The sequence below is a fragment of the Nerophis ophidion genome, linkage group LG09 (assembly GCF_033978795.1).
Source record: "Nerophis ophidion isolate RoL-2023_Sa linkage group LG09, RoL_Noph_v1.0, whole genome shotgun sequence".
NCBI lineage: Eukaryota > Metazoa > Chordata > Actinopteri > Syngnathiformes > Syngnathidae > Nerophis > Nerophis ophidion.
The window spans coordinates 4,979,907-5,002,210 of record NC_084619.1 but is presented as its reverse complement, the minus strand read 5'-3'; the positions used below and the strand labels follow the sequence as shown (position 1 = coordinate 5,002,210).

Below are 22,304 nucleotides of genomic sequence, written 5' to 3'. Positions count from 1 at the left end.
AAACGCGCGCATGCGCACGCGAGTGGGAGGTCCACCTGTGTGACCCAACACTCCCGCCCTTTCCCCCCCTCCCCCCTCCCCCCCTGCCGGGTGACACCAGTGGGCTGAGGCGCTCTCACAGCGGAGGATCTCACGATGTTTCCACGGGACTAACGAGCGATAACATTCAACAAGTCGAGTCGCTACTTTCACACGGACATGTCGCTCTTACAGCCGCGGCCGGTGCAACTCTCCGCCGCCTCCCTGGCGGTGGTGTTCGGGCCGGACGAGGAGAGCCAACACCGGCTTCGCCGCACCGCCAGCGGCCTGGAGGTCTTCGCCGACTTTAAGGCGCAAAACCTGCGCAGCTTTTGGAATAAAAGACTCGTCCGGGCCATGGGAGACGTGAACTTCCAGGGCTGGATGGAGAACTTGGTGCTTCTCGTCCAGGGGAGCGTCGGCAGCTTGGAGGTGTTGAGGGAAGCCTGGATGCGGAGAGCCCTCAAGTCCGCCCCCGGCCTGGTCATCAGAGCTGTGGGTAAGTGAGCACAACACACAGGAATATAAAATGTGGACAACTTCCTATACCGATAATGTATCCACAGTTCAATATTACATGCTATAAAAGTAGTGGTTCTCAACCTTTTTTCAGTGAACATTTTTTTAATTCAAGTCCCCCCTAATCAGAGCAAAGCATTTTTGGCTGAAAAAAAGACATAAAGAAGTAAAATACAGCACTATGTCATCAGTTTCTGATTCATTAAATTGCATAACAATGCAAAATATCGGTAATTTATAGTGGTCTTTCTTGAACTATTTGGGGAAAAGATATAAAATAACTAAAAACTTGTTAAAAAATAACAAGTGATTCAAGTATTGATGAAGATTTCTACACATAGAAGTAATTGTCGCCATCCGAGTCACTGCCGTTGTGTCCTTGGGCAAGACACTTTACCCACAATATTGGGTTTCACTATGTAAAGCGCTTTGAGTCACTAGAGAAAAGCGCTATATAAAGATAATTCACTTCACTTCACTCTTTGGGGATTGTAATAGAGATCCATCTGGGTTCATGAACTTAATTCTAAACATCCATCCATCCATTTCCTACCGCTTATTCCCTTTTGGGGTCGCGGGGGGCGCTGGCGCCTATCTCAGCTACAATCGGGCGGAAGGCGGGGTACACCCTGGACAAGTCGCCACCTCATCGCAGGGCCAACACAGATAGACAGACAACATTCACACACTAGGGCCAATTTAGTGTTGCCAATCAACCTATCCCCAGGTGCATGTCTTTGGAAGTGGGAGGAAGCCGGAGTACCCGGAGGGAACCCACGCAGTCACGGGGAGAACATGCAAACTCCACACAGGAAGATCCCGAGCCTGGATTTGAACCCAGGACTGCAGGACCTTCGTATTGTGAGGCAGACGCACTAACCCCTCTGCCACCGTGAAGCCTAACTCTAAACATTTCTTCCCAAAAAAAATAAATCTTTAACATCAATATTTATAGAACATGTTAGGGCTGGGCGATATTGGCTTTTATTAATTCCACAATATTTTTATGCCATATTGCGATATGCAGTACGATATATGTTCTGATATTTTGCCTTGAGGTACCTGTCTCAAACTCAATTGACCTTCAAGAGTTTCTTGAAGTGGATCATATTAGTACATTGTTTGATTGCTTTGCTTAATCCATTCCATAATTTAATTCCACATACTGATATGCTGGAGGTCTTAAGTGTTGTACGTGCATACAAATGTTTTAAATGTGTTTGTCATTCTTGTTTGGTGTGGGTTCAAAGTCTGGCACATATTTGTAACAGTGTTAAAAGGGTTTTTTTACGGCCACACTTAATGTGACGTGTGTAGCTGTTGATCAAATATATCTTGCAATAACACACGTGCGTCTCACATGGCCAGATGCAACATACAACTGGGCTTGCACGCTGTCAGTTCAGGATGTAGGGGGCGCTAAAGGCAGTGCCATTATGACTTTTTTTTAATTCAAGTACCCCCTAATCAGAGCAAAGCATTATTGGTTGAAAAAAAGAGATAAAGAAATAAAATACAGCACTATGTCATCAGTTTCTGATTGATTAAATTGCATAACAATGCAAAATATTGGTAATTTATAGTGGTCTTTCTTGAACTATTTGGGAAAAAGATATAAAATAACTAAAAACTTGTTGAAAAATAAACAAGCGATTCAAGTATTAATGAAGATTTCTACACATAGAAGTAATTGTCGCCCTCTCTCGCCATCCGAGTCACTGCCGTTGTGTCCTTGGGCAAGACACTTTACCCACGATATTGGGTTTCACTATGTAAAGCGCTTTGAGTCACTAGAGAAAAGCGCTATATAAAGATAATTCACTTCACTTCACTTCACTCTTTGGGGATTGTAATAGAGATCCATCTGAGGTCATGAACTTAATTCTAAACATTTCTTCACAAAAAAAAAAGAAATATTTATGGAACATGTTAGGGCTGGGCGATATTGGCTTTTATTAATTCCACAATATTTTTATGCCATATTGCGATATACAGTACGACAGGTACCTGTCTCAAACTCAATTGACCTGGGGGCCTCTGGATGCAGAAACTGGGTGAGGCTGGGCCGCAAGAAAATATTTCTTAAAAAATCTAACACGAAATTTTTAATGAATTCACCTTCTATGAATGGCTTTGAAAGCCAATCCTCACAATTTTTCCTGGAGGATTTCAGTGCACCTCCTGACAATCTACCGGCGCAACCATTTTCATGAATTTGTCCCAATTTTCACCCTGCCGACATTATTAAGGGCTGCCCTGACTGCTCTGCCTATAACGTGTTCTACAGCAGTGGTTCTCAACCTTTTTTCAGTGAACATTTTTTTAATTCAAGTACCCCCTAATCGGAGCAAAGTATTTTTGGTTGAAAAAAAGAGATAAAGAAGTAAAATAAAGCACTATGTCATCAGTTTCTGATTTATTAAATTGTACAACAGTGCAAAATATTGCTTATTTGTAGTGGTCTTTCTTGAACTATTTGGGAAAAAAATATAAATAACTAAAAACTTGTTGAAAAATAAACAAGTGATTCAAGTATAAATGAAGATTTCTACACATAGAAGTAATCATCAACTTAAAGTGCCCTCTTTGGGCATTGTAATTAGATAGATTAGATTAGATAGTACTTTATTTATTCCTTCAGGAAAATTATAATTTTCAGCACAATCCCATTCAAGATCAGACAAACATTACAGGGAGACAGAACAGGATTGCTGACGGGTCTGCCGGCTTCCAGCGACCCTTACAAAAAAGATGAGATACAGGTAAACAAGGGGGGGATGGGAGAAAAAATATAGAAGATTAAAATAAAATAAAATACAATTTTAAAAAAACGGTCTAAGCCTGGACCCTGGAGAGGGGGTCCAGACTGAGGCCAAGGGAGAAAAACAATAACAACAACTCAGTGGCCGTGCGCAACCCAAGGGTCCCTGGTTCAATCCCCACCTAGTACCAACCTCGTCACGTCCGTTGTGTCCTGAGCAAGACACTTCACCCTTGCTCCTGATGGGTGCTGTTTAGCGCCTTGCATGGCAGCTCCCTCCATCAGTGTGTGAATGGGTAAATGTGGAAGTAGTGTCAAAGCGCTTTGAGTACCTTGAAGGTAGAAAAGCGCTATACAAGTACAACCCATTTATCATTTATAACTCATAGTCATAGCACACATCCTTTTCACATGTGTGTAAGAGGGAAACATCTAACATCAAAGGACATTAAAGATATTAAAGCAGCGAATACAACCAGCCACTTCTACATACAATTATGAATAAAAAGTAAAAGAAACATAAACACTTTGGTGCCCTCTGCGGTGTTCCGCGCCATCGTCCGCTAAGGTGGAGGGAGCATGGCCAGAGACAGGAGCAGACCCAACAAAGCAACCAAGAGAGCCGACTCCACTCTCGGCCGCCAACCAACTCTCGGCCAGTGTCCAGTGCGAATGGAGAAATATATATGAAATACTCGAGTTGGTGAATTGGCTGTAAATATACTCCTCCCCTCTTAACCCCGCCCCAACCACGCCCCCAACCACGCCTCCGCCCCACCCCCGACCACGCCCCCCATCCACCACCCCCTACATCCCGAAATCAGAGGTCTCAAGGTTGGCAAGTATGGTGACGTGTGTAAGAATGTGCGCTCGCTGTCTGTGAGAAGGACACACAAGAAGGAGTGGGAAGAGCCTGTAGTGTAATGCCCGCAGCTAAAAGCAACTGCGTGAGAGCGTATACTCGAATATTACGATATCGTCATTTTCTATATCGCACAGAGACAAACCCGCGATATATCGCTTATATCGATGTATCGCCCAGCCCTACATTGTTGTATTTTTTTTTCACAGTTTATAAACTTACATTCATATTTTGTTGAAGTATTATTCAATAAATATATTTATAAAGGATTTTTAAATTGTGGCTATATTTAGAATATTTGAAAAAAAATCTCACTGTAATGACTGATGGGCATGGTAATGCCGGGTTTGTCCCTCCGTGGATGTGTCGACAAGAACACAGCAATAGTAAGTTTAAATGATTTATTAAACTTAACAAAAGCAGGCTACGAACAAAAACACTGGAGCTAACAGACAAAATAAACCAAGGGCGCTAGCATAAAAGCTAAGAATAGAAAACATAAAAATTAAGACTGGCACAAAGGCACACAAAAAAGGAAAAACAATTCATCAGCATGAGAGCTGGAATAAAACAAAGGTTTAGCGTGAAAAGCTAGCGAGAATATACTTACATGAAATCAGTCAATACTGTTGCTAGAAGGCAAATTTATGGACCCAGACTGAACAAAGAAAAGAGGAAAGCTTATATAGGGAGAAATCAACGAGAACCAGGTGTGTGTAGAAAACGAGGAGCAGGTGAAATCAATGTGTAACCATGGTAACGGACTAAACAGGAAGTAAGTGGGTCAGAAGAGAATGAAACAAAGATGGAAAAATAAACATGTGAAGATCTGAGTCACGGATCGCAACACTCACGTACCCCTTGGCATACCTTCAAGTACCCCCAGGGGTACGCGTACCCCCATTGAGAACCACTGCTATAAAAGTGTCAATCAGGTGTTTTATTCTTCTGTGTGGACAACACGGAGGCGTCAACGTGTTTACAACTTTGAGAGAAATGTGTGAAAAGCCATAAATTGACCACGTGGCTCTCACATCACATATTTTCACCTGCAAATGTTAGGACATCATTAATTAACAGCAAGTTTGTTATGGTGGTTGGCGTTCATCATATAAGTATGAAAGTGGAATTGTCTCACGTCAACTTATATAAATATCAATATGATATTAATACATATGCATATATTAATATATATACAGAGACAAATAAATGAATAATTTGTATAAATAAATGTGTATTTTTAAATATATTATTGAGATTTGAAAATATATCCAAATAAAATGTATAGATACAAAAATGTTACACACAGAGGAAAATAATAAGGAACCGGTTTAAATATTGTGTTGATTTTATTAAATGTCGATAGCACTCACCATAAATACATTGAAACATCCATCCATCCATCCATTTTCTACCGCTTATTCCCTTTCGGGGTCGCGGGGGGCGCTGGCGCCTATCTCAGCTACAGTCGGGCGGAAGGCAGGGTACACCCTGGACAAGTCGCCACCTCATCGCAGGGCCAACACAGATAGACAGACAACATTCACACACTAGGGCCAATTTAGTGTTGCCAATCAACCTATCCCCAGGTGCATGTCTTTGGAAGTGGGAGGAAGCCGGAGTACTCGAAGGGAACCCACGCATTCACGGGGAGGACATGCAAACTCCACACAGAAAGATCCAAAGCCGGGAATTGAACCCAGGACTGCAGGGCCTTCGTATTGTGAGGCCCTACATTGAAACATTCACAGTTAATACATGTGATTAGTATCGGACGATGTCACTCGTGGATGATCAGAATCAGCAACATAAAACCCTGATCAGAACTTCCCTAATTATTAGTTTTACTAAAGTCAGCAAAATGTTAGAAACCGCTCTCAGTACGGAGCAGTGCACCGCAAACTACAGGAACACTACTCATAATAAACATACAATGCCAGGCACTGTCAGTAAAGTAAAGGCAGGGTGTATGATGCAGTTTTTCTACTAATAAATTGTGCAGGTGTACCTAACGCAATGTTTCTCAAATAGGGGGAAATGTTAAATATATTATATTAAATAAAATATTATTACCCTATTAAATATAAATAAATACAATCAAGTGCTCAATAGTAGGGTTGTGGAAAAAGTGTGTCCCACAGGAAATAATTGAGACGCACTGACCTAATGTACACCTATGTCATGGGCTCTTTATGTATGACATCACCATCCACTAGACGCTATAATGACAAGCCATGTGTGTGTTGCTTAAAGGGGAACATTATCACAATTTCAAAAGGGTTAAAAACAATAAAAATCAGTTCCCAGTGGCTTGTTGTATTTTTTGAAATTTTTTTTCAAAATTTTACCGGTCTTGGAATATCCCTAAAAAAAGCTTTAAAGTGCCTTATTTTCGCTCTCTGCGAAGACACTGGCCATTTCCCTGTGACGTCACACAGTGCTGCCAATGTAAACAAACAATGGGAATACCACAGCAAGATATAGCGACATTAGCTCGGATTCAAACTCGGATTTCAGCGACTTAAGCGATTCAACAGATTACGCATGTATTGAAACAGATGGTTGGAGTATGAAAATATTGAAGAAGAAACTGAAGCTATTGAGCGAATAGCTATTGACGCTATTCATAGCCATAGCATGGCCGAATAGCTGCGTTAGCATCGCCGGTAAAATGTGCGGACCAAACCATCAGGACTTTCGCATCTTTTGACACTGGAGCAACTTAAATCCGTCGATTGGTAAGTGTTTTTTTCGCCTTAAATGTGGGTGGAAGGAAACGTAATATAGTTGCAAATGCATCGACAGGTTATCCATACATCTCTGTGCCATGTCTGCTTTAGCACCGCCGGTAAATAGCATGTTAGCATCGATTAGCGTAGCATGTTAGCATCGATTAGCTGGCAGTCAACATCAACAAAACTCACCTTTGTTATTTCGTTGACTTTATGGTTGCAAATGCATCTGCAGGTTATCCATACATCTCTGTGCCATGTCTGTCTTAGCATCGCCGGTCAAATGTGGAGACACTCTGGCACATTCAATGGGCGTCTGGCGGCAGACACTTTGGCATCTTCGGGCCAGTGGTGCAACTTGAATCCCTCCCTGTTAGTGTTGTTACACCCTCCGACAACACACCGACGAGGCATGATGTCTCCAAGGTTCCAAAAAATAGTCAAAAAAACGGAAAATAACAGAGCTGAGACCCGGTGTTTGCAATGTGTTGAAAATGAAAATGGCGGGTGTGTTACCTCGGCGACGTCACATTCTGACGTCATCGCTTCCAGCGCGATAAACAGAAAGGCGTTTAATTCGCCAAAATTCACCCATTTAGAGTTCGGAAATCGGTAAAAGAATAGATGGTCTTTTTTCTGCACCATCAAGGTATATATTGACGCTTACATAGGTCTGCTGATAATGTTCCCCTTTAAGACCTAAATAGTAGCTTTTTCTAGGGGCATACACTGGCCCATTTTCATTTTTGTGTGACTATATGAGACAGAAATGCAAGATGTCTTAAGTATGTTGTCTCCCAAATGGTAGGAAGATATTCGTCTGAAGCTGTGGTCCGCCATTGTTGTTGTTGTTTTGACATATTTCTGCACGCTTACCCCACTCTCTCCCATACATTCATTGAGGTGCGGCGGTCTCGCCCGTAAACATGTTATGGATGTATGTCTAACTTTATAGTGCACCTGGGGACTGATTTACTAAAGGTGTGCGTGTAATAAAACACATGCGAACTTTATAGCGCATGCAAAGCTGAATTAATACGCTCATGCGTAGAGGATTGCGTCTTTTTAGTGAGCAAAATAAAGAGCACAATCCAGTTAGCCTGTCTGTCTCCATCAATACGCAGTTTATATGCTGATCACCAGAACGCTCACAAAACTGGGTGGCGGAAATGCAAATATGATTATTTAGCACACGCAGTGTGATTTATCAAGACTTAGCTGTTTTGCGTTGATCGTGCAATCGCGCTGCAGCTTTGTCCTAAGTGATTGTGTCAACATATATGGACCGTCAAAAATAAAAAACATTAGACGTATCATCTATTCAGCAATATATTTTTATAATTGTGTTGCTGCTAATTAAGGGGCTTATTAAAAAAATTAAATTGATGTGGTTTTTTTTTAGTGCTGTTCGTTTTGTTATGATCCGCCGCCCGGATCATAGCATATTCTGGTTTTGTTCCTTTTTTGTATCATACACTGCTAATGTTTGCCTTAGTTCCTGGTTTGCTCTGTTACCATAGTTTCTGATTTGTTCCACCTGCTACTTGTTTCCGGACGCACACCTGTTTGTTAATTACTTCCTTATTACTGTAACGTATTATTTTCGGGTCTCCCTATGTCTAGCATTAAAAGATTACAGTTGGTACAAAATGCGGCTGCTAGACTTTTGACAAGAACAAGAAAGTTTGATCACATTACGCCTGTACTGTATATACCTTTATATACATATATACATACATATATACCTATACTGTATATACCTTTATATACATATATACATACATATATACCTATACTGTATATACCTTTATATACATATATACATACATATATACCTGTACTGGCTCACCTGCACTGGCTTCCTGTGCACTTAAGATGTGACTTTAAGGTTTTACTACTTACGTATAAAATACTACACGGTCTAGCTCCATCCTATCTTGCCAATTGTATTGTACCATATGTCCCGGCAAGAAATCTGCCTTCAAAGGACTCCGGCTTATTAGTGATTCCCAAAACCCCAAAAAAGTCTGCGGGCTATAGAGCGTCTTCATTTCGGGCTCCAGTACTCTGGGATGCCCTCCCGGTAACAGTTTGAGATGCCACCTCAGTAGAAGCATTTAAGTCTCACCTTAAAACTCATTTGTATACTCTAGCCTTTAAATAGACTCCTTTTTAGACCAGTTGATCTGCCGTTTCTTTTCTTTTTCTCCTATGTCCCACTCTCCCTTGTGGAGGGGGTCCGGTCCAATCCGGTGGCCATGTACTGCTCGCCTGTGTATCGGCTGGGGACATCTCTGCGCTGCTGATCCGCCTCCGCTTGGGATGTTTTCCTGCTGGCTCCGCTGTGAACGGGACTCTCGCTGCTGTGTTGGATCCGCTTTGGACTGGACTCTCGCGACTGTGTTGGATCCATTATGGATTGAACTTTCACAGTATCATGTTAGACCCGCTCGACATCCATTGCTTTCCTCTTTTCCAAGGTTCTCATAGTCATCATTGTCACCGACGTCCCACTGGGTGTGAGTTTTCCTTGCCCTTATGTGGGCCTACCGAGGATGTCGTAGTGGTTTGTGCAGCCCTTTGAGACACTAGTGATTTAGGGCTATATAAGTAAACATTGATTGATTGATTGATTGATTATTTAAGCCTGCCTTCTCCCGTCGTTCAGTCTTGGTCCTTTGTTTGCGGTAAGCAACACTCACGTTGATGTTTCTAGTTCTGATCTCTGTGCTAAGTATTACCTTAGCTTCCCGTGCGTTCGGCACGCTGCCCTTGAACTTCTCGATTCGGTGCTAAGTACTGGCTTTAAGTTCCTGTGCGTTCGGCACGCTTTTCTTTTGTTGATTTTTGTCTATTTTGTACCAGTGTTGTTAATTTTTTTGTATTAAATCAAGCCCTCACCTGCAAGTCCTGTTCGACTGGTCCTTTGCATCCCGGGTTGAAAAAAACGCGCATCACTATGTGCTTCCTACGTGACATGTTTTTCATATAAAATAAAAAATAGGAAAATCTATTTTTAAGCGGGACAAACTAGTCGAATCATGGCATGATAACTTAAAAATAAAGCCAACTTCAAATTGTTGTCTTCGTTTAAAAATTCTGAAATTCTGAGCATGTACAAATCATCCATTTTTTTTTACACATACATTTTACGTTTAAAAGTATTTTATCTTAGTTCATCGTTTATTGTGCTTTATAAGTAAAAGTGATGCGACATCTTATGCATCTGCAGCGTGCTCAAAAAAGTGTTTTCCATTTTAGATGCATGACAGGATTGCCTCTAAAATGCACAGAAAAAGCGGGTGCATAGGTGTCTGCTGCATGTTTCAAAATTTTGCCAAAAGTAGGAGCATGATAAACTAAATGTTGAGGGAAATGTGGCCCCATGTTTCCACGTAGTACACGCAAAAACCTCATTTAACTAGGGTGGTCTGCACTTGTTATCAATTGTACCGGCAGTCTTAGTAGAGCACACGCAAAACGCCCACTAATAGTACACTCAGGGCCAGATTTATTGAACGTCTCCGTGTACTAAAACATGTGCAAACTAAATCAAAACTTATGAAATTTCAAGATATTGTTTTTTTATAAAATAACACATAATGTTCAAAGCAAAAAAAAAAATACTCTTCCAGAAGGAATTCAAAAATACTTCTCTCTACAGACCAGCAAATACAATCTAAGAGATGAATCTAAGTTTATTTTACCAAAAGCAAGATTAGTTGTTAAACGTAGATGTTTATCTGTTCTCGGTGTTAATTCGTGGAATTCTGTTGGTAAAGAAATAAAAATGAGTGACTCAGTATTCAATTTCAAAAAGAACATGTCACAATGTATTTTAAAAAGTTATGTGAACTAGAAATTTATGTTTGTTTGGTTAAATGTTGTATTTAGAAGGTATGTATGTTTATCTATTTACTAGGGGTGGGCAAATTAATGCGTTAATTACGCGTTAACTCATCAATCTATTAACGCCGACAATTATTTTATCGCACATTTGCGTATGTTGTTTACATGCTTTTATTTTGTTAACGCTTTTTCTTAGCAAGATGGCGACGCCCAGACGTGCTTTGGCTTCGAGGGGCTCTTGGTAAAGATGGAACATTTAGCAAAAATACCAGACAATTCTGCAAATTTCCTGGCTGGCTTACAGCGTGGTCACTCCGGGATCACTTACGACCGCCAGACAATTCTGAATGTGGATAGATCGGGCCGTTTTGGACTGAATGACGCGTGCTTGCTAGACCGGCTAGCTAGCATGGGAATACTTTGCCGGCTACATCCAGCGGCCTGTGAAGCAGCGGAGTATATGTGTTGTCTGTCTATTTATGAATAACGCAGACCAGGAGTGTTGGCTGAGTTCTTAACGTTTACTTTCAGAGCGTGCATATCACAACATACAAGATGCTGTCATGGCGACACAACCGCGCATGCTCGTCACTCCTGTTGCATGCTGGGTAGGGTAGTTCTTTTATTCCCTGGCTCATAACATCACAATATAGTACCATGTATATGATGCGTTCAGTTTATCAAAGCACCAAGCAAACAATCGGAAAATTCCCATCATATCAATTCCTAGATATGGTCATAATTATTTTAAGTGCACTACGCAGAATAAACACAACATTATTAATATTGCTACTACGGATAATTTGATCAAAAATTCCCTAAAACAGCCCACTACCTATAATATAGGTTTTTTAAACATAAGATCCCTGATAAAAAAAATGTTTCTGCTGTTACCTCAGAAATTGCCTGTTCAGATGTTATGATTGTGGCTCAGAGATTTGTATGTAGATTATATTTATTTTCCATAACAAACAGGATAACTTAAATACCCTGGCAGTGGCAATAAGCTTAAATGTTTGTATTTACATTTTTGGAGTTGATTTTCATAAAATATGCTATTTAACTGCTACTGTTTAACAAGGACTGATTTAAATTGTGTTTGCACAACAAATGTTTTGGCGCTTTTGTTCATGTGGGAGAATATTCCAATAAAGGTGCACTACACACTACTTTTGAATTCATTATTGGGCTTTGCGTATACAATGCAGTTAATCGCGATTAATCGGAGAAATAGTGCGATTAACTTCGATTAAAATTTTTAATCGTTGCCCAGCCCTACTATTTACAAAAAAGTGCATGTGTGTAAGTACATATTTTTGTATTATTTGTTAAAGGGCAACTTAAATGTAAATGCTGAATGACTATATTTCTTTTTGTATTACAAAATTATTAGAAAAGGTAACTTAGTTGAATGTAAAAATCTTTATGTTGGGCATATAAGCTTTTTTGCTTCTGCCTGTTTCAGTCATGTTATTCATTTTTGAATCGTGATCTATGTGTGAATATGTTTTTGTTGGACTGAAAATAAACTGAACTGAACTGAACTGAACAAACCTGATTGCACTATTAAAGGTATGCAAAGTGCATTGCGTCTGTTAAGTGAGCAGACCAGGGCGTGCGATCTGTTTTGTGTCTGTCTTCTGTAATATGCAAAATATATGGATATGCTAAAATAATGATTTAGGAAGCGCATAGTGATTTATCAACACTCATCACCATTTTGCGAACACTATTTAGCATGTGTAAAAAGGATGTGCAAACTGACAGTACCACAGACGGCCCGCAGGATCAGACATACTTGCCAACCCTCCCGAATTTTCCAGGAGACTCCCGAATTTCAGTACCTCTCCCGGGAGAATTATTCTCCCGAATTTCTCCCAATTTCCAGCCGGACCTGAGTCACGTCCACTTTTCCTTCATATAAACAGCCCAGTCATGTTATAACATCTACGGCTTTTGGAGAGTGCACAACTGCACACACAACAAGAAGGAGACTATTATATCCGTCTATTATGTCTCTGTTATCCATAGGTTTATGTCAGGGTTTCCCACACATTCATTTATTTGTGGCGGCCTGCCACGAAAGAATTACGGCCGCCACAAATTGATTTTTCGGCTTTTGACTCGCTCGATCGCTCATAAAAGCAATGGGTCTGTCTGTGAATGGAGCTTGTAGTTACAACTCCGGTGCAGTAGCCCGCCTTCTTATATACGTCACATACTGTCGCGCGACTAGCGTCACACGCTCTCGCCGAGAGCTAACTCTAGCCAGGCTAACATTAGCTGAGGCAGGTCGAGTTGCATTTAGCCGCGCATCACACAACAGGTGTTTCTCCTCCTCGTCTCTCATTCTGACAGAGACGGAAAAAAAGCCCGCCTTCTTACATACGTCACATACTCTCGCGAGTCTAGCGTCATAGCTCTCGCCGATCTGAGAGGTAGCAGCATGGCTAACTTTAGCTGAGGCAGGTCGAGCGGAGCGGAGCTTGTGACAATACAAGAGAGAGATGGTGCGAAAGTTATCACAAATGGAGGAAGAACAATAAATGCCCAACATAAAAAGCAAACTGGCGGTGGTTTGGCTCCAAGTGGGAAGATATTCAGCAGACAACAGCAATAAGCTGTTCAATGTATATACTCCGATGATTAACCTGTGTGACGACTATTATGCTGATAGTATATATTTGTACCAAGAATTGATTAACGTGGAAGTTGAAAAACTTATTGGGGTGTTACCATTTAGTGGTCAATTGTACGTAATATGCATTGTACTGTGCAATCTACTAGTAAAAGTATCAATCAATCAATGCAAAGTATGCAGCAGAAGTGTTATTACAAAAAGGTAGCAACACTATTAATTTGTTCTTTCATTTAAAAAGTCGCCTGTGAGAGACGGAAGAGTATTTAATGAATACAGTTTTGGTCAATTGACTTAGTTGTGATTTCCCTCTCTGCATGAAAGTTTAAAAGTAGCATATATTAATGCCAGGGGTGCCCATTACGTCGATCGCGATCGACTGGTCGATCTCGGAGGGTGTGTCAGTCAATCTCAAGCCAGGCATTAAAAAATAGACATAAAAATGAGCAATCATCAATCATACCAAGACTTCACTTTCGTCAGTTGTTTGACATTCTCGGCACCCGAGGATCTTGTGAGATGACGCTGGCTGCTGCGAGCTCATATTTAAGAAAAAAATCACTAACAGGGCGGACGCAGAGAAAGACATTTTATTTCTAGAGACTCCGTACCTACTGTCAAAGATTTAAAGAGCGACAGCACAGTTCCTGTCTTCACCATAAAAGACCTGTTTCATCCTGCCTGTGCTAACAAAATAAGAGTCTCAGAAAGCTAGCGTGCACAAGCTAGCAAGCTACGGAGTTTGATGCCAATGTATTTCTCCCCCGCCCTCAGCGACCGCTTTCTCACTTGCTTGCCCACCCGCACACTCACTGACGTCACTCACCTGCTGCCAGACATTAAAGGGCCACACACATATGCTACTCTCATAACAAAGTGTTTAAAAACCAGTATGCAAGTTGGACAAATGAGATGCCAAATCCAACCACTTTCATGTGGTATTGGACAGAAAGGAGGACTTTTTTTTCCCTCTATTTGAAAATGCGGACGTTATCAGCACCACTGTCTAATTCCAATCAATGCAAGTCATCAGAATCAGGTAATACACCAACTTATATTCTTGTCTTCATGAAAGAAAGGAATCTATGTGTGTTAAACATGCTTGTATTATCATTAAACACCATTAACTTGTTAACAAAAATGTCTCTTCCATAAATAAATAAATATAAATTATAAATAGGAATGAGGTAGATCTCCTCGACTTGGTCAATTGAAAAGTAGCTCGCCTGCAGAAAAAGTGTGAGCGCCCCTGATTAATGCAGTATGGAGAAGAATGTTTTAATGTTGACACATAGAATCATCATACTGCTGTGATTATATGCATCAAGTGTTCATTCAAGGCCAAGGCAAAATATCGTAATGTATATCGTATATCGCAATATGGCATAAAAATAATGCGATATTAATAAAAGCCAATATCAATCAATCAATCAATCAATGTTTATTTATATAGCCCCAAATCACAAATGTCTCAAAGGACTGCACAAATCATTACGACTACGACATCCTCGGAAGAACCCACAAAAGGGCAAGGAAAACTCACACCCAGTGGGCAGGGAGAATTCACATCCAGTGGGACGCCAGTGACAATGCTGAGTATGAGAAACCTTGGAGAGGACCTCAGATGTGGGCAACCGCCCCCCTCTAGGGGACCGAAAGCAATGGATGTCGAGCGGCTTTAACATGATACTGTGAAAGTTCAATCCATAGTGGCTCCAGTTCAGTTCAAAGCGGATCCAAGACAGCAACAAGGGTCCCGTCCACAGGAAACCATCCCAAGCGGAGGCGGATCAGCATATCGCCCAGCCCTATGTGAATGCAATGAAAAGAATAAAATCTGAGCCAACCAGCTGTTAAAATGTTGTCCAGGTTAATGTTTTAGCCATTAAAGGCCCTTCATTTCAAGATTTCAACTGTGATCGGGCTTTAAACAGGTGGCTGACCTGTTCAGATGGGTGTAACTGCTACTGGTCAAATAATGTGAAATAGCATTTAATTTTACATGAATGCAATGCCATTTAAATGTAATTATAGATAATAATAATAATAATAATATCCATTCTCGGTTGAAAACAGTGTAAAGGTAGCGGCAGTATCAGGGCTCTCACACACACACATAAGGTAAGGGAGGAATGTGAAGGGGAGGTAGAGACCACACAACTGGCAGGGTGTGATGTGATGGTGGGGTGAGTGGGGGTGGGCTGACATGTCGTCCCCATGTGAGACACTTTGTGGTCGTAGAGACGACAATCAGGCACACAGCTAACGGTCCTGACTTAACGCCCTAGCATGTACGCACAATGCACACAAGTCAGGTGTTTACCACAACAGACGCTGTTTTCATGCTCTCCATCCAGACCCAAAGTGTGTGTGTGTGTGTGTGTGTGTGTGTGTGTGTGTGTGTCCTTGGCTTCACACTGCAGCAATTTGTATGGAAATAAGCTGTTTGCCTTTACTGCCTCCTTGCAGACAATCGCCCTGCAGTGAATCACTCGCGTGTGCGAATGCTTGAAGTCTTCCTCCGCCCAGCCCCTATTTCATGTCTACGAGTTGGTGTGTTGAAGCGGAACCGCTATGATTGATGTCGGGACTTGGCGTTGTCCCCGCTATAAATGTGTCAGTCATGAAAAAACCCCCCACCAAATGTTACAAGAAATGGCTGCAGGCACTACAAAATAGGCAAAGGGACAACGGTGATAAGAAACACAACAAAAACCTTGTATGAATATACAAAGTTTTTGTTGTGTTAATTTCGTTTGATTTAACTTTGAATTAGGGTGTCACAGATGTTGGATCCCAAATTACTAAAAAATTACAACATTTTCTCAGATAGTGTCCAATGTGTTCACATTAGTTAGTTACCGTATATTCTGGACCATAGGGCGCACCCATACTTGCCAACCTTGAGACCTCCGAATTCGGGAGATAGGACGGCGGGGCAGGGTTAATAGAGGAGTATATTTGTAGCTAGAATTCACTGAAATCCAAGCATATATATGTGTGTATATATATATATATATATATGTATATATATATATATATATATATATATATATATATATATATATATATATATATATATATATATATATATATATATATATAAATATATCAATCGTGAGATCGACAGGCGGATCGGTGCGGCGTCTTCAGTAATGCGGACGTTGTACCGATCTGTTGTGGTGAAGAAGGAGCTTAGCCGGAAGGCAAAGCTCTCAATTTACCGGTCGATCTACGTTCCCATCCTCACCTATGGTCATGAGCTTTGGGTCATGACCGAAAGGATAAGATCACGGGTACAAGCGGCCGAAATGAGTTTCCTCCGCCGTGTGGCGGGGCTCTCCCTTAGAGATAGGATGAGAAGCTCTGCCATCCGGGAGGAACTCAAAGTAAAGCCGCTGCTCCTTCACATCGAGAGGAGCCAGATGAGGTGGTTCGGGCATCTGGTCAGGATGCCACCCGAACGCCTCCCTAGGGAGGTGTTTAGGGCACGTCCAACCGGTAGGAGGCCACGGGGAAGACCCAGGACACGTTGGGAAGACTATGTCTCCCGACTGGCCTGGGAACGCCTCGGGATCCCCCGGGAAGAGCTAGACGAAGTGGCTGGGGAGAGGGAAGTCTGGGCTTCCCTGCTTAGGCTGCTGCCCCCGCGACCCGACCTCGGATAAGCGGAAGAAGATGGATGGATGGATGGATAAATATATATATATATATATATATATATATATATATATATATATATATATATATTAGGGCTGCGAATCTTTGGGTGTCCCACGATTCGATTCAATATCGATTCTTCGGGTCGCGATTCGAGCATAAATCGATTTTTTCGAATCAACGCTATTCTCGATTCAAAAACGATATTTTTCTCCGATTCAAAACGATTCTGTATTCATTCAATACATGATTTCAGCAGGATCTACCCCAGTCTGCTGACATGCTAGCAGAGTAGTAGAGTTTTTAAAAAATGCTTTTATAATTGTAAAGGACAATGTTTTATCAACTGATTGCAATAATGTAAATTTGTTTTAACTATTAAACGAACCAAAAATATGACTTATTTTATCTTTGTGAAAACATTGGACACAGTGTGTTGTCAAGCTTATGAGATGCCATGCAAGTGTAAGCCACTGTGACACTATTGTTCTTTTTTCTAATTATAATGTCAATAAGGGATTTTTAATCACTGCTATGCTGAAATTATAACTAATATTGATACTGTTGTTGATAATATTCATTTTTGTTTCACTACTTTTGGTTTGTTCTGTGTGGTGTTTGTGTCTCCTCTCAATTGCTCTGTTTATTGCAGTTCTGAGTGTTGCTGGGTCAGGTTTGGTTTTGGAATTAGATTGCATTGTTATGGTATTGCTGTGTATTGTTTTGTTGGATTGATAAAATAAATAAAAAATCATAGATTAAAAAAAAATCAGAATCGATTCACACCGGTGCCGTCACGCACACATCGTCTGCTACTTCCGGTACAGGCAAGGCTTTTTTATTAGCGACCAAAAGTTGCGAACTTTATCGTGGATGTTCTCTACTAAATCCTTTCAGCAAAAATATGGCAATATCGCGAAATGATCAAGTATGACACATAGAATGGACCTGCTGTCTCCGTTTCAATAAGAAAATCTCATTTCAGTAGGCCTTTAACAGATGGTAAAACAGACATTTTTGTACAGAATTTAAAAGCTTTCTCTCGACATTACCAATCGGACAACATTACACCTGGAAGGGTGCCGTCTCAGCAATAAATAACCATTTTGAGCAGACGCCTGCTGCCCAAACAATACAAGATGAAACCCAACACTATAGTAACAAAAAAAAAAAAGTTATTGCGTGAAAAGACCTTTGACAGACAAAGAGTGGTTCATGTTGTTGTGTTGCGGCGGCCTCACGACACGCGATATCATGACACGGCGGCGGCATAGCAAGCACTTGACAGAGAAGAGCTCAGGTATGTGAGGGTATTCTTCCTTTAATGTCGTCTGACACTATTTAACTGCAGCTTTCTCGGACTTGGAAACGTGGGAAAGTGGAGACGTTTTAGAAGTTGCTTTGTTGTGGTTACGTGTGCCGAAATAGGCCCAAGTCTCAGTATTTTTCTTACTTTTCACGGTAGCTTAAAGAATAATATCACATTCCTGCCGCAGATTTATTTTATTTGCGACTTGAGGCAGTAGCAGCTTTTGCTAAGATTATTCAGTGTTTGAACAGACTGCTGCCAGTGTTGTGAGGCTAGGTTACAGTTTTCTTTCCTCTTTTCTCCTGATGTAATATATGTAGTGTCATGTGATTTTAATTAGGCACATAAACGTTCAACATCTGTCTGCTCAAAAACAGGAGTGTCAAACGTACGGTCCGCGGGCCAGATGATGCCCGCAAATAGGTTTTATTCGGCCCGCGAGATGAGTTTGCTAAGTATAAAAAAAGAGCCAATTTTTTTAAATGAATGAAACTGCTGTTCTAAAAATGTCCACTGGATGTCGCTGTACCAATTGTTTGTATAATCTAGAGCAGTGTTTTTCAACGTTTTTTGAGCCAAAGCACATTTTTTGCGATGAAAAAATGCGGAGGCACACCCCTAGCAGAAATCCTTAAAAAATGAATATCAGTTGACAGTAAAAAGTCGTTGTCGCAATTGTTGGATATGACTTTAAACCATAACCACGCTTCTACATCACAGAACCAATGTGCCGGCTCTGTATCATTTTGTGTGGGACTTGTGCAGGACAACGTCAGTGGCTGCAAGACGTACTTGGTCAACAGCCATACAGGTCACACTGAGGGTGCCGTTTAAACAACTTTAACACTGTTACAAATATGAGCCACACTTTGAACTCACACCAAACAGGAATGACAAACCCTTTTTGGGAGAATTTCCACACCCTTACACAACTTAAACACAAGAGAACAAATACCCAGAACACTTTGCAGGGCTACAAAATTCAACATACCTCAACCGACGCAAGTAGGGAGAGTGGGGGGTTGGTGGTAGCAGGGGTGTGTATATTGTAGCCCGAAAGAGTTAGGTCTGCATGGGATTCTGGGTAATTGTTGTGGTGTGTTTATGTTGTATTACAGTGCGGCTGTTCCCCCGAAATGAGTTTGAGTTTGAGTTTGAGTTTGAGTTTATTTCGAACATGCAAGCATACAACATGATACATCACAATTTCCAGTTTCTCTTTTCAACATGTTCGAAAAGGAGTAGGAAGAAGCAGAGCTTATTTAATCCTACCCCTTTTCTTTACATAACAGTTGCTAAAACTTTTGTTCACTTCCTGTTCTCAATGTATTCACAATGTATACTCCATAAGTAATAAGTAATCACAATACATTATAAATAAATAAATAATTGGTGAAGTAAGTTTTATTCCATAAGATAAGATAAATCAGATTATTTTGAGAATGAATGGGTGAATAAAATCAGAATGTTTATCATAGTTCTTCAATTTCTGTACTTTGTAAACACTTTGAGTTTGAAGAGTTTCTTGAAGTGGATCATATTAGTACATTGTTTGATTGCTTTGCTTAATCCATTCCATAATTTAATTCCACATACTGATATACTGAAGGTCTTAAGTGTTGTACGTGCATACAAATGTTTTAAATGTGTTTGTCATTCTTGTTTGGTGTGGGTTCAAAGTCTGGCACATATTTGTAACAGTGTTACAAGTTTTTTTTACGGCCACCCTTAGTGTGACGTGTGTAGCTGTTGATCAAATATATCTTGCAATAACACACGTGCGTCTCACATGGCCAGATGCAACATACAACTGGGCTTGCACGCTGTCAGTTCAGGATGTAGGGGGCGCTAAAGGCAGTGCCATTATGGCACTCCCTAAATATTGTTGATCTGGTAAAAATTGACAGGGGCTTCGAGAGAATGACCCCCCGGGAAAATTGTAGACATTGACAAGCATGAGCTATCAAGCGCCGTTCATATTAATTTCGTGGGCCGCATAATAACGTCTCGCGGGCCGCAATTGGCCCGCCGGCCGTATGTTTGAGACCCCTGCCTTGATTTTGACAATATGTGGTTATATTGCCCACCTTAATTCCTACTTTCTGGGGATCTTCCATCTCTTTACTTGCGAACAACTCGGCTAATAACTAGCTTGGCGAGAGCCGCTAGCTGGTTCTGCATTATTTAGGCTCTCTCTTGAGTTCTACGGCAAGCTGAAACATTGATATGGCTCGAGACACAGGTGTAATGAGGTGTCCTGTGTCCTAAACCTCAGTAAACTGTCCTTGTCAGCATTATCTCACTTGACATGAACAAACTAGTAACACACTTGTAAGGTCCAATGTTTCATTTCGCTTGGCAAAACATTCCTAAAATGCTTTGTTAAACCTTTTTTCCTGGGATTTGTCTTTTGGTGCCTCACTATAGCTCTTTACTTTTCGCCTCAAAGTGTCAAATTTTCGCACAAGGAGCGCCTCTTCCTTTCATGAAAGCACTCGGCTAATGGTCGTAATTTTTCCAGATGTTAGCTTATTAACTGCGACACCGCCTTCTCCCCTACTGGGCTTTAAATGGGCCGCTATATCCTAATTGAGCAGTGCAGGTCAAAGGTCAGCCTTCCTGCCAGCTAACAGGCCGCCTCGGGTCAGGTAGCTTAAGAAGTTTTTTTTTTCGGTAGAACGTAAACAAACATTTATACAGTATCCAGGTGTCCCTCTCTGACTAACTTGTATTGTGTGTGTGTGTGTGTGTGTGTGTGTGTGTGTGTGTGTGTGTGTGTGTGTGTGTGTGTGTTTGTGTGTGTGCGTGTGTGTGGTCCTTAAATCCAATTCATTCGTCATTGAATTGTAAAAAAAATTCTCGCTGCCTCAAAATGGCAATAAATTGAGGTGTTGTTTTAGTATGATTTTGTGCACAAATGAATTTTCTAAAAACAGTATAAAATGAAAGCTATTGTTTCTTACATGCAATTCATGTTTAGTAAAAAAATACTGTTTAAATGATAATTACAAACCTTGTTTTCATATGTGTTGGGAAATTGTGTTAGATGTAAATATAAACGGAATACAATTATTTAAAAATCATTTTCTACCCATATTCAGTTGAATATGCTAAAAAGACAACATATTTGATGTTCAAACTGATAAACATTTTGTTTTTGCAAATAATCATTAACTTTAGAATTTGATGCCAGCAACACTTGACAAAGAAGTTGGCAAAGGTGGCAATAAATACTGATAACGCTGAGGAATGCTCATCAAATACTTATTTGGAAAATCCCGCAGGTGTGCAGGCTAATTGGGAACAGGTGGGTGCCATGATTGGGTATAAAAGCAGCTTCCATGAAATGCTAAGTAATCCACAAAAAAGGATGGGTTGAGGGTCACCACTTTGTAAGCAAATTGTCGAACAGTTTTAGAACAACATTTCTCAACGAGCTATTGCAAGGAATTTAGGGATTTTACCATCTACGGTCCGTAAAAACATCAAAAGGTTCAGAGAATCTGGAGAAATCACTGCACGTAAGCGATGATATTACGGACCTTTGATCCCTCAGGCGGTACTGCATCAAAAACCGACATCAGTGTGTAAAGGATATCACCACATGAGCTCAGGAACACTTCATAAAACCACTGTCAGTAACTACAGTTGGTTGCTACATCTGTAAGTGCAAGTTAAAACTCTGCGATGCAAAGGAAACCCCATTTATCAACAACACCAAGGAACGCTGCCGGCTTCTAAGATGGACTGATGCAAAGTGGAAAAGTGTTCTGTGGTCTGACGAGTCCACATTTCAAATTATATTTGGAAACTGTGGACGTGGTGTCCGCCGGAATAAAGAGGAAAATAACCATCCGGATTGTTTTGGGCCCAAAGTTCAAAAGCCAGCATGTGTGATGGTATGGGGGTGTATTAGTGCCCAAGGCATGGGTAACTTACACATCTGTGAATGCACC

The 22,304-nt window shown here is 40.9% G+C and overlaps 1 protein-coding gene across 2 annotated transcripts in view; it reads left to right on the top strand.

Annotated features, from left to right (window-relative positions):
* The first annotated feature begins 61 nt into the window (after positions 1-61).
* Positions 62-22,304, top strand: part of stox1 (storkhead box 1) — a 70,283-nt gene continuing 48,040 nt past the window's right edge. For both annotated transcript variants that reach the window (XM_061910115.1, XM_061910113.1), the window contains exon 1: positions 62-517. In XM_061910115.1, the coding sequence (XP_061766099.1) occupies positions 199-517 (319 nt within the window). In that variant the 5' untranslated portion in view covers positions 62-198. The remainder of the gene's footprint in view (positions 518-22,304) is intronic.